The sequence below is a fragment of the Diabrotica undecimpunctata genome, chromosome 9 (genome assembly GCF_040954645.1).
Source record: "Diabrotica undecimpunctata isolate CICGRU chromosome 9, icDiaUnde3, whole genome shotgun sequence".
In the NCBI taxonomy this organism is placed as follows: Eukaryota; Metazoa; Arthropoda; class Insecta; order Coleoptera; family Chrysomelidae; genus Diabrotica; species Diabrotica undecimpunctata.
Window position 1 is genome coordinate 38,376,086 of NC_092811.1, and position 13,282 is coordinate 38,389,367.

Consider the following 13,282-nt stretch of genomic DNA (forward strand, 5'->3'; position numbering starts at 1 on the left):
CGTTAAACCTTTTGCATGTGAAATTTGCTCCAAAAGTTTTCCACAAAAATCCGGTTTAACAATTCATATGGGAGTACACACTGGCGATAAACCTTTTGCATGTGAAATTTGCTACAAAAGTTTTTCACAAAGATACAACTTAACAGAACATATGAGAGTACACACTGGCGAAAAACCCTTTGCATGTGAAATTTGCTCCAAAAGTTTTTCACAAAGATACAAGTTAACAGAACATATGAGGGTACACACTGGCGAAAAACCTTTTGCATGTGACATTTGCTCCAAAATTTTTTCACATAGATGTAGTTTAAGAGACCATATGAGAGTACATACTGGCGATAAACCTTTTGCATGTGAAATTTGCTCCAAAAGTTTTTCACAAAGATCCAATTTAACAGAACATATTAGAAGACACACTGGCGTTAAACCTTTTGCATGTGAAATTTGCTCCAAAAGTTTTTCACAAAAATCCGGTTTAACAATTCATATGGGAGTACACACTGGCCACAAACCTTTTGCATGTGAAATTTGCTCCAAAGGTTTTTCACATAGATCTATTTTAACACAACATATGAGAATACACACTGGTGAGAAAACTTTTGCATGTGAAATTTGCTTCAAAAGTTTTTCACAAAGATACAACTTAACAAAACATATGAGAGTACACACTGGCGAAAAACCTTTTGTATGTGACATTTGCTCCAAAAATTTTTCACATAGATGTAGTTTAAGAGAACATATGAGAGTACATACTGGCGATAAACCTTTTGCATGTGAAATTTGCTCCAAAAGTTTTTCACAAAGATCCAATTTAACAGAACATATTAGAAGACACACTGGCGTTAAACCTTTTGCATGTGAAATTTGCTCCAAAAGTTTTTCACAAAAATCCGGTTTAACAATTCATATGGGAGTACACACTGGCCACAAACCTTTTGCATGTGAAATTTGCTCCAAAAGTTTTTCACAAAGATACAACTTAACAGAACATATGAGAGTACACACTGGCGAAAAACGTTTTGCATGTGAAATTTGCTCCAAAAGTTTTTCACAAAGATACAAGTTAACAGAACATATGAGAGTACACACTGGCGAAAAACCTTTTGCATGTGACATTTGCTCCAAAATTTTTTCACATAGATGTAGTTTAAGAGAACATATGAGAGTACATACTGGCGATAAACCTTTTGCATGTGAAATTTGCTCCAAAAGTTTTTCACAAAGATCCAATTTAACAGAACATATTAGAAGACACACTGGCGTTAAACCTTTTGCATGTGAAATTTGCTCCAAAAGTTTTTCACAAAAATCCGGTTTAACAATTCATATGGGAGTACACACTGGCCACAAACCTTTTGCATGTGAAATTTGCTCCAAAGGTTTTTCACATAGATCTAGTTTAACACAACATATGAGAATACACACTGGTGAGAAAACTTTTGCATGTGAAATTTGCTGGAAAGGTTTTTCACATAGATCTAGTTTAACAGAACATATGAGAATACACACTGGCGATTAAGCTTTTGCATGAGTTTGCTCCAAAGATTTTTTACAAAGATCCAATTTAAGAGAATATATGAGACTACACACGGGAGATAAACGTTTTGCCAAATTTACGAAATTTGCTCAAAAAGTTTTTACGAAGATCGAGGTTAACAAATCATGAGAATACACACCAGTTTTTTTAAAAGATCAAGGTTAACAGAACATTATATAAGAATACATACTGGAGGTAAACCCTTTAAATGTGAAATTTGCTGCAAATTCTATTCATATCGTTTATAAATAACCCTTTATCAGGTTATAAAAGAATATACCGTGGAGGTAATGCTATTGCATGTGGAATTTTGTCATTTACCTAAGTAAAAATGCTAGAAAACAGTGTAATGAATTTAATAGTAAAATTTGGACTAGCGGAATTCATCTTTTTTATTTATAGTTGTAATTAACAAGCGAGTCTTTACATAAAAGTGTTGTATATCATTTGTGATTAATAAATAAATACAATTTAATAGTGAGAGCCTTATTGATTTCTTTAAGCATTTATAATTGATCTGCAATATTAAGTTTAAAAGCGATTTAAACGTATGTTTTTAGGAACGTAGGTTAGGAACCTACCTGCAATACGACTTTTATGCGTAACTCTTGAGTTTTATGTAATATGTGTGTTTAGTACTTTGATGTTCTTACATTAAAGAGAACTGACATATCAGCGAAACATATGTCACTGTAATATGATTTACTATGGGGAGATTTACTAACAGGAGAATTTTACTGTCATCGTTGCATGTGGTTGATTTTTTAAAGACAAATCACCTGCTATGATTTTTCTGACGGGTATTGTTCATTGACTTAAACTTAAGTTCATTTCATATAATCGAATGAATCATCTTCTAAAAAAAGTCATTTGAGAAATTCAACTCAAAAATATTGACAATATCAGAAAGTCATCTACTTTAAAATGTATAATCATTGTTTTTTTACTGAGTAACATTGGAATCTGGTCAAAGCTGACCAATTATCAATTTTTATCTGTCTTAATTTACTAAAGGATGCATTCTAAGAGCTTACACTATGGCTTCCTCTTATTTTATCTAACAACTATGCACTAATACTTAACATGCAAATTCACAACACAGCACTATGCTCTGCTTTTACACTAATTACACTTTACACTAACTTAAATGGTTTTGTTCATTTGAGTCTTCTTTCTAACTCAGTATTATCGAGGAGCTGGATGGCCTCGATGTTTACGTATTTATGTAGCCGTTGTTCGTGACTACCTGCCATCTTCTTGATAATTTTATTTACATCTTCCATCTCAAGGTCCTTGTGGAGGTCGACATTTCTGATGTACCAAGGAGCATCAACGATATTCCTTAGTACTTTATTCTGGATGATCTGGATGATCTGGATATTACTTTTATTAGCACAGCCCCACAACCATACATCCATACTGGTCTCAGTATTTGTTTGTATATCAGTTGTTTATTATGTGTGGACAAAACTGAATTTCTTCCCATCAGCCAATACATTTTCTTGTAACGGATACCTAGTTCCTCCCTATTCTTTTTGATATGGGCTTTCCAGCGAAGCTTTGCATCAAGTGTGATATCCAAGTATTTTGCAGTAGATGCGTGCGGTATTTGGGCATCATTTATTCTAATTGGAATGTTTTGGATTTTTTTGTTTGTAAAATTAACGTGAATTGATTTAGACTCGTTTAGTTTAATTTTTGAGTTTGTTGTCCACTTACGGATTTTATGTATTGACAACTGTAATTTTTCTGCTGCTTCTTCACTGGTATCACCTATTGCTAGAATGGCAGTATCATCTGCAAAGGTGGCTATTGTGGTGGCTGGTAAGAGTGATATTAGCCTGTAAGAAGAGACTTCTGTTAGTGATTTCCTTGGTTTTGGTAATTATCTCAGCTATTTTCCATAAATTTGGGACATATCTTAATCTAAAAGCAGCATTAATTAGGTTGGTCAATTTTACTATGGCTGTGCGAGGCAGGTTTTTTAGTCATTCTCCAGTAATTAGATCGTATCCTGGGGCTTTCTTCAGATTTGTTTTCTTTTATTTCATCAGCTACTTCTTTTGGGGATTTGGTCTGATTGTCTCTTCTATCTGATTAGACTCTATCCATATTTGATAATTAATTTGGTCTTCATGTGGTATGAATGTATTTTCTAAATATATGGCAAATATCTCTGCCTTTTGCTTATTGCTCCTGGCCCAACTACCATCTTCCACTTTAATGGGTGGAGAATGGATTACTGATCCTTTTAGCCTTTTCGTTGCTTTCCATAGGGAGTATTCAGTGCTGCTATCATCCGTCAATTCCCTCAGGTAAGAACTCATTGATTCATTTTTTATATTTTGAATCTCTCTTTTAAGCTTTTGAGATGCATTGTTCAAATTCGTTTTATCGTGAGGAGCTCTGGTATGTTGCTACCTCCTTGTTAGTTTTCTTTTATCCTTAATTAACTTTTTAATTTCCTTCTGATAGTTGTCTCCTTTTACTTTTGATACTTGAATCGGAGTGTTTTCCCATGCTGATTTTTGTATATTTCGAGCAAACAACTCTACTTCCTCATCTAGTTGTTCAGATATTTTTAATTCTACAGAGGACAGTTGCTTCCATAAAGTCCTCGTAAACACACCGTCTCAGGACTAGCAACATCACGTGGAGTCATATGTCGCCATGTTACCTAATCCAACGGTAACTTTAATATCTTAATACTTTATAAGAAATACTGTAAACCAAATATAACTAATTATTTTTTAACGGGTTTTTACCCATATATTTAGTGGCTACATTCATGTACTCCTAGACACTGATGATGGAATTATGGATTCCGAAAACGATTTGTCTAACACAGCCGGTTTGGAATATATACCTTTTACAAAGGATTTTAATAAATATTTTTACAATGTTGCATCACTTTATATTCGGTGGGAATACCCAAAAAATTTGGGTGACACAACGAAGCGTCGTCGGGTCAACTTAAATTATAGATTTATACATAAAATGCATAAGTATGTACTATATTTTCGGAGAGACAAAATTTAATTTTGACATAGAATAAGTTTTTATCTGTTATTTTGTGGCTATATTCATTTTTTAATTCTATTAAATGAATATTTAGTAGCAATTATTCAAAGCATATGTTTTGAATAGGTAAAAGAATAAGACTTACTCACAATCAATTTAATCTACTACCAACGACCGGTTTTGCATACTAAAATTTGCTATGCATCTTCAGGTCAACGGTACATGGTAAACTAAATGCTGAAAATATAATAACTCGTATTAGGATCTTGTCTGGTATAAAATGTATAGCAATTATGCCAATATTATATGTGTGCGATTTATTAAGTATGAATTTAAATTAATTAAATAAAAATTAAGTGAAAAATGATTTAGTGAAAATTGATGTTACTTGCATCCCGATGAAATATGTGTTATTTATTGAAATTATTTATCTAGAACAGTCAGCACTGTAATTAAGTAAAGTAAAATAGATGTTCTATTTTTGATGTTAGTTTGGGTGTGCAATTACTCCCAATTATATTTATCAAGTAGATGAAGATCCAATCTTGGTCTATTTTGGACAAAAAGAAATTATTGTGATGTCATAAAATTGAATTGGAATTAAATTTCAAAAATTAAAATTAAAAAACATTTAAGGACAAACAAAACGCATTCACAAGACAAAACAGACATCAAATAAAAAAAATTAAAACATTTTTAATTCCTCACTCTCCTGGTCAGAATTTCCTCAATTTTGTAAAAGGTATTATCGAATTATATATTGGAAGTTATTCCAAGACTGTGTCACTCAAAATCTCCCAGAATTAGGTTTGGCAAGAACTAAAAAAACGGAACCGAGATTTCAGTAATTGAAAGTACTCTCTAGCTATTCTAAGCTTTCTAAAGCGCAAATACAACATCTATACTTCGATATTTCCTCCTAGAATTGTTGCTAAAATTCAAGTAAGTTGCAAACCAATCACAGAGTAAAAAAGATACCGAGATCCGCTCATAAAAACGGAATATAACCATATCTCGGCATCTATCAGATTAGAAGTCAATAAGTTGAAACAACAATAGTGAATGTCAGATACTTCTGACCTAGACTACCGAGATGGTGGCAAATTCTGGAACAATTTTAAAATCATAACTAGATCAAAAAGTCAAACACTTTCACACTTCCTATTTAACAGTATCTTAAGCAATCCTTAAGACAAGACCGACACCTTTAAAAACTCACTCTCGGCCGCCTTCCAATTCCCAGATAACCCAAAATTCAACCGGTGATTCGGTAAACCGAGCAGAGAATGGAGGACATACTGTATGATTCTCTACCTTACATATAAGCTAAATAACATGCGATAGTTTTCCCAGTTTCAAGAAGAACAAGGTTTTAGGTCGGGACGATCGTGCACCCACGCTATGTTTATAATGAGATAAGTCTAAGGGAACTCATTAGAATACAACAAACCGGCATATCTATGTTTCGTCAACCTTAAGAAGACATTTGATCGGGTCAAATTAAATGACGTTGTCCACTCATTGTACGCAAGAACTCTAGAAATAATCAAAACGATTGAAAATATCTACCAAAACAACACAATAAAAGTAAACGAAGAACTAACTGATCCAGTTGAAGCTGGCAATGGGATAAGACAGGGTGCGTTTTTTAAAAATCGAATTTTCCTTATTACAAAAAATTTGTTTATTTCCACGATTTTATCTCTTATGCCATTTTATGAATCGATAGAGGAATATTGATTCTACTTTTAAAAATTTTCGCATAAGGGTTACTGGTGCCCCATGTAATGTTAATAGGTCCGTGATTTTATTCTTCGTGCCATTTGGACGTTTGTTAGTGTTGGCGATAAGGAAGCTGCAAAAAAAGGCATAACCGCAGATCAGGAAAAAGAAAAATTACGCTTTGAAAAAGTTGCAAAATGTTTCAGCATCGGTCCGAGATTTTCTCGCTTATGCCGTTAAAACTATACGATGCTTATAGCCGGAGTTTGCCGGATGCATAAGTCGTATATTTGGTAAAAATTGAGTGAATTTCCACGATTTTCTCCGTTATGGTACTTTGCATACATATAGAAAACTATATATTGAGCTTTTGAAGCTTATGTTTATAATAAAAAGAATTCTTTTTCCTCAAATTTCCATTAATTTCTTTACCATTTGTAACCTTCTTAAGGGCAGAATAGGCAGTAAGATCTCCCAGACTATATCTACTTCGACCTGCTAACCATTGGGATTTTCCTAAGGATTTATTTAATGTAGCAACATGTCTTGTCCTTTCACCTTTCATTTGCGCCCTCACAAGAAGATAACAAATGTCTAATATCGATTTCGACACTACCGGAGTCGGAACTGTAGTTGAGCGGAGAACTGATTACCCTAGTTAGATATCGTAATAAGTTGACTTATCCAAAAATTGGAACGTGTGATACCATGAGTGCATGAACAGTTCTGTGTCGATGCCCATATTTTTCCACATCAATTTAATGTTAACACTTGGGACACCACTTTTTGGTATGTAACTTGCCAATGAGGCACTGAGTTTTTTGGCATTTTTATCCAATGTTGAAACTGAGGAGTGTATATGGAACGTAACCTTCAATTCGACAATATCATGTAGTAGCTTCTGAACTATCACTAACGAATATTGCGGATTTGTTGGGCTTGCGTTCATAACAAGATCAGGAAGAGCATTCAGCTTTTCTGCTGACATACTTGGGAAGTTTTGTTTGTTGCTACTGAATTTGCATTAATTTTTAAATCCAATTTAATTGAGAGAATTTGTTTCTTGAGGTCTGCCAGCTGTTTTAAACTGTCCTCTTGTTAAGCTTCTAATTCTGCCATGCCAGGCATTTGATGGTTATTCTGGTCGAATATCCTCGATTTTTCGTACCGAACGTAAACGAATAAATAAAATCTTTTATAAATAAATAAAAATAAAATTTTTCCATAAATCTTTTTCCCATACAAATATTTTCTTACTAAATGTAGAGTCAATTTGAACTTTATTGCTATTAAATCAAGTTTATATTAAATTACTAGCGGACCCCACAGACTTCGTTCTGTCAAACAGATTTGGAATGTGGCAGTTTATTTCTTTAATTCTCCAGAACAGAACCGTCACCATGATGATAGGGCGGTGTGTGAGGTTCAGCTCGGGTGACCTAAGTATCTTCGCTTCCAGAACTTTGGACCCACTAAAAACCTCGACTGGGATGTCTGCGAGAGGGCTTCAAACTAAGAGGGGAACTTAACGTTAAAATCTGATTAAAAAATAATTTAAAGGGATAGTGGAAACCTAAAGGTGACAAATATTTATAAAGTGAGTGCTTCAATGACAGAGATAATTAATTGTTTATTACTATTATTATTAACATAGGGTTAATAACCGATGTAATAAAGAATAATGAATTAAAACGTATATAAGTATTTTCAGTAATCGCTTTATTGTAAATCAAGTGAATCATAATTATTAACAAAAATCTGTTTTATGTTTATTATAGTGCTTTATGATATACAATGTTTCTTGTTTGATTACCTGGTGAATATACAAACAAATCTGATGGTTTTTCAACACGGGAACAGTTAAGATCTACGGAGCAATCATAACACATTTGGTGGTGCAATGATTTTATTAGCAGGAGATTATCGTCAAACATTGCCAGTGATTCCACGATCAACGCCAGCTGATGAACTTAATGCATGTTTAAAGTCCTCCAATTTGTGGAAACATGTCAAGGTAATACACTTAAGCAAGAATATGCGTGTCGAGTTGCAAATTAACCAATCTGGAGACATATTCTCTAAACAACTCGTTGACATTGGTAATGGCAAATTTCCTATAGACACCTTGACTGGTTGCATTAACTTTCCTCAAAGTTTTTGTCAGTTAACTCGATTAAAAGATGAACTTATTCAAAAGGTGTTTCCAGATGTTGCTCAAAATTACAGAAACCATGATTACCAGGATTGCCACCTCACAATCTTCAATTAAAGGTTGGATCGGTAGTTATAATGTTGAGAAATATACCAACCGATAAAAAAATTATTGAACAACGTGATAGAAGCAACTATACTGAAAGGAAGGTATAAAGGAGAAGATGTTTTGATACCACGCATCCCAATGATTCCGACTGATGTACCATTTGAATTTAAACGACTACAGTTTCCAGTGCGGCTTGCTTTTGCTATGACCATAAATAAGTCTCAGGGGCAATCATTAAGTGTTTGTGGAATTAATCTAGAAAACCCATGTTTCTCAAATGGTCAATTGTATGTTGCCTGTTTCCGTGTTGGAAAACCAACAGATTTGTTTGTATATTCACCAGGTAATCAAACAAAAAATATTGTATATCATAAAGCACTACAATAAAAATAAAACAGATTTTTGTTAATAATTATGATTCACTTGATATACAATAAAGCGATTACTGAAAATACTTATATACGTCTTATTTCATTATTCTTTATTACATCGGTTATTAACCCTATGTTATAATAATAATAAATAATTAATTATCTCTATGTTTTGCCATTGAAGCACCCACTTTATAAATATTTGTTGCCTTTAGGTTCCCACTATCCCTTTAGATTATTTTTCAATCAGGTTTAAACCTTCAGTTCCCCTATTAGCTTGAAGCCCTCTGACAGATATCCCAGTCCGGGTTTTTAGTAGGTCCAAAAGGGTGGCCAAAGTTCTGGAAGCGAAGATACTTAGGTCACCCGAGCTGACCCACACACACCGCCCTATCATCATGGTGACGGTTCTGTTCAGCAGAATTAAAGAAATAAACTGCCATATTCCAAATCTATTTGACAGAACGAAGTCTGTCGGATCCGCTAGTGTATATATATATATATATATATATATATATATATATATATATATACATATATATGTATATATATATATATACATATATATATATATATATATATATATATATATATATTGTAGCGAGATTAAATAAAACGAGCGGTTCGAATTTATATACATATATTTATTTATAACTTTACAGTTCGGTACTCTCTTATTAACTAACTCTACTTCTAACATTGTTACCTATATATACTACAGTTACTAGGTTCGAGAATATTCTGGCGTTGTCCCACCTCTAATTCGCCTACGTGGCCGGTTATTCTCTCTCGCACTCGATACGCTGCGAAACTTCGAGAGAGTATTAGAGATGCAATGCAACCGTTACCTGGGCCATGCCGAGAGCATGTTCGTAACACTGCTCCCCTCTTAAATCTGATTGTCCCGATCAGCAACTCTATATGTAGGCACAGGATGGCGGAATCTACAGGACTCTCCAGCTCTGCATGAACCCTTTAGAAAGAAATAACAGTCTACTGACTTTGAAGGATACGATCTCATCGGGTTAATGCAACACACAGTAATTCGTACGCCGGTTTCTCGGAAGATTACTTCAAGCATGCTTCTGACAATCTTCCAGTCCAGATTATCTAGTACATGGCCTATCTTGGGTAAGGCCAAATTCTTGATGTCGTAATTGCACACAATTTTCTTCAAATTAGTTAGAGCACGCCATATATCCTCGTAGCTTGCCCTGTCTGTATAAGACTTCCTGGTCACCATATATAGCAAAGATCGAGAACCATCTTCTAATCTCAGTACTCTTCCAACTTTAGGCTGCTGGTTTTTTAACTCGTCCAAACGACCGAATTTCTTATAAAATACAGATGAGATTCCTTTAGTCATATCAAGATCTTGGGCAACACAGTGGGCTAGAGAGACGTTATGCGGAACACTAAAAAGATCCTGCTGAACTTCTGTGGTCACGCCGAATCTAGCACTCTTTCTCTCTGCGTAATTTGACATAAATTCATTAAAGCTTGGTCGTCGGTCATCTTTGATCTCATGTTGAAGGGTTCGTGCTTCTTCTGTTTCATTTGAGCCAGCATATGGTGCAAGACGATTTATGTGAACTACTTTTGGTTTACCTTTCGGCAACTTCTTAATTCGGTATATTACGTCATTTATTTTCTTTTTAATTTCATATGGACCTTCCCATGGTCTTTGCAGTTTGGGAGACAAGCCTCGACGACGTTGTGGATTATAAAGCCAAACAAGATCACCTACTTCATAGCTTTCACTCTTGCATCGAGAATCATATTGATCTTTCATTCTGTCACTGGCTATCTGGATGTGTTGTCGGGCAAGTTCATGAATGTTGTTCATTCTTAACTTCAGGCGGTCGACATAATCTTCGCTTGCAACATGTTCTTCGGAAGGTCTGCAGCCAAACTCTAGGTCGCAGGGTAAACGAACTTCACGACCTAACATCAGGCAGGTTGGAGTCTGGCCTGTAGTTTCATTCACGGCCGAGCGGTAGGCCATTAGGAATAAATGAATGTGCTGGTCCCAATCCCTTTGATGTTCTGATACAACTTTGGACAGGTGTTTACCCATTGTTCGGTTCATTCTCTCGACCATTCCATCTGATTGTGGATGCAGGGGTGTCGTTCTGGTCTTATTGACACCAATCGATTTACAAACGTTTTGGAAAAGGGTTGACTCGAAGTTTCGCCCTTGGTCGGAGTGGATCTCCAAAGGAACACCAAATCGGCTAAAGAATTCTTTAACAAGTACCTCTGCAACGGTAGCAGCTTCTTGATTTGGTATCGCATAGGCCTCAGTCCATTTCGTAAAATAATCCATGGCTACCAGGATATATTTATTTCCATCATTTGTCTCTGGAAGTGGACCTGCAATGTCGATTGCTACTCTTTCCATAGGACTACCAACATTGTACTGTCTCATGGGTGCCCTCTTTTTACCAGCTGGACCATTACTGGTTGCACACAGTTCACATTTCCGGCACCATCTTCTTACATCATCTTTACAGTTCACCCAATAGAACCGTTCTCGAACCTTTTGCAGAGTCTTCGTGATACCAAAGTGTCCACCTGATGCACCGTCATGCAACTGGCGCAATACTTCTGACACTTTACTTTTAGGTACAATTAACTGAAGCTTAGTTTCTGTACCATCATCGTTCTCAAAGGTTCTATACAGAAGATCATCTTTCAGCACTAGGCAATTCCATTGGCTCCAGTAACACTTGACTTCTGGACTACATGCACTAATATCTTGCCAAGAAGGTCTCTCACTTCGACGCATTAAATCCAATACTATTTTTATACATGGATCATCTGCTTGAGCGTCTTGTAGCTGTTGAGGCTGCCATTGCTCATTAATGACGGTGGTTCGTCTCACGGGGCAAAGTCGTTCTTCTAATTTAAGACAGTGATTACAATTTGCACTGCACGGCCGTCTCGAAAGGGCATCAGCATTTGAATGAACTCTGCCAGCCCTGTGTTCGATCTCGTAATCATATTCTTGTAATCGTTCTAACCATCTTGCCATCTGGCCCTCTGGATTACGAAATTGTAGGAGCCATTTTAGAGCAGCGTGATCCGTGCGAAGAAGAAACTTTCTGCCATACAAGTATTTATGGAAATGCTCACAAGCCTTCACTACGCCTAGCAATTCTCTTCTGGTAACGCAATAGTTTCTTTCTGGTTTTGACAAGACTTTGCTAAAGTAAGCGATGACTTTCTCCTGCCCATCTTGGATTTGGGAAAGAACAGCTCCTATTGCACTGTTGCTTGCATCGGTGTCCAACACAAATTTTCCTGCCTGTCTAGGGTAGCTTAAAATCGGTGCGCTGATCAGAGCCATTTGTAAGTGTTCAAAAGCTCTTTGACACTCTTCGCTCCATGTATATTCTTTGCCTTCTTCTGTCAACTTTGTTAATGGCTTGGAGATATTGGCAAATCCTTTGACAAAACGTCGGTAATATGTACATAGGCCAAGAAAACTTCTAATTTCGTGTTTATCTCTTGGTACTGGCCAATCCTTAATTGCTGCAAGTTTTTCAGGATCAGCTGTTACACCATTACTTGCTACAATATGTCCCAAGTACTTCACTTCTCGTCGAAACAAGTGACATTTCTTCGGACTCAACTTCAGATTCGCTGCCCGCAATCGTTGAAAGACTTCTTTTAGATTATTGGCATGTTCATCGAAGGATCTTCCAACTACAATTACATCATCCAAATAAACCAGGCATGTTTTCCATGTTAGACCTCTTAAAACTGCATCCATTAATCTTTCAAATGTGGCCGGGGCATTACATAAACCAAAGGGCATAACTGTGAACTGCCAAAGCCCTGATCCTATCGAGAATGCGGTTTTTTCACGATCGGCTGGCTCCATGTCTACTTGCCAATATCCACTTTTCAGATCGAGTGTGGAGAACCAACGAGAACCAGAAAGTGTATCCAAAGTATCGTCTATTCTGGGCAAAGGATAACTATCTTTTTTAGTTACTGCATTGAGCTGTCGGTAGTCAATACAAAAACGTGTTGAACCATCTTTCTTTTTTACTAGGACTACTGGTGATGTCCATGGACTGTTTGATGGTTCAATTACCCCTTGATGTTCATATCTTTGATGATGTCCTCGGCTTCATCTCTTTTCGCAAATGGAAGTCGTCTAGGTTGTTGTCTGATTGGCTGAGCGTCTCCGGTATTAATTTTATGCTTTACTATGCTTGTTTTGCCATTATCCTTCTTATCCATGGCAAAAACATCTTGAAATTCTATCAGCATAGACTTCACTTTTTTAGTTCGTTCATCATCAAGATCTTGGCACGTTTTAATCATCGTCTCAACAAGCTCCTTTGGATACTTAGATTTCGA

The 13,282-nt window shown here is 35.7% G+C and overlaps 1 protein-coding gene across 1 annotated transcript in view; it reads left to right on the top strand.

Moving 5' to 3' along the window:
* Positions 1-52: 52 nt before the first annotated feature.
* LOC140450537 (uncharacterized) overlaps positions 53-13,282 on the top strand; it is a 39,913-nt gene continuing 26,683 nt past the window's right edge. The window contains exon 1 of the mRNA XM_072544194.1: positions 53-1,511. Within this exon, the coding sequence (XP_072400295.1) occupies positions 68-1,511 (1,444 nt within the window). The 5' untranslated portion in view covers positions 53-67. The remainder of the gene's footprint in view (positions 1,512-13,282) is intronic.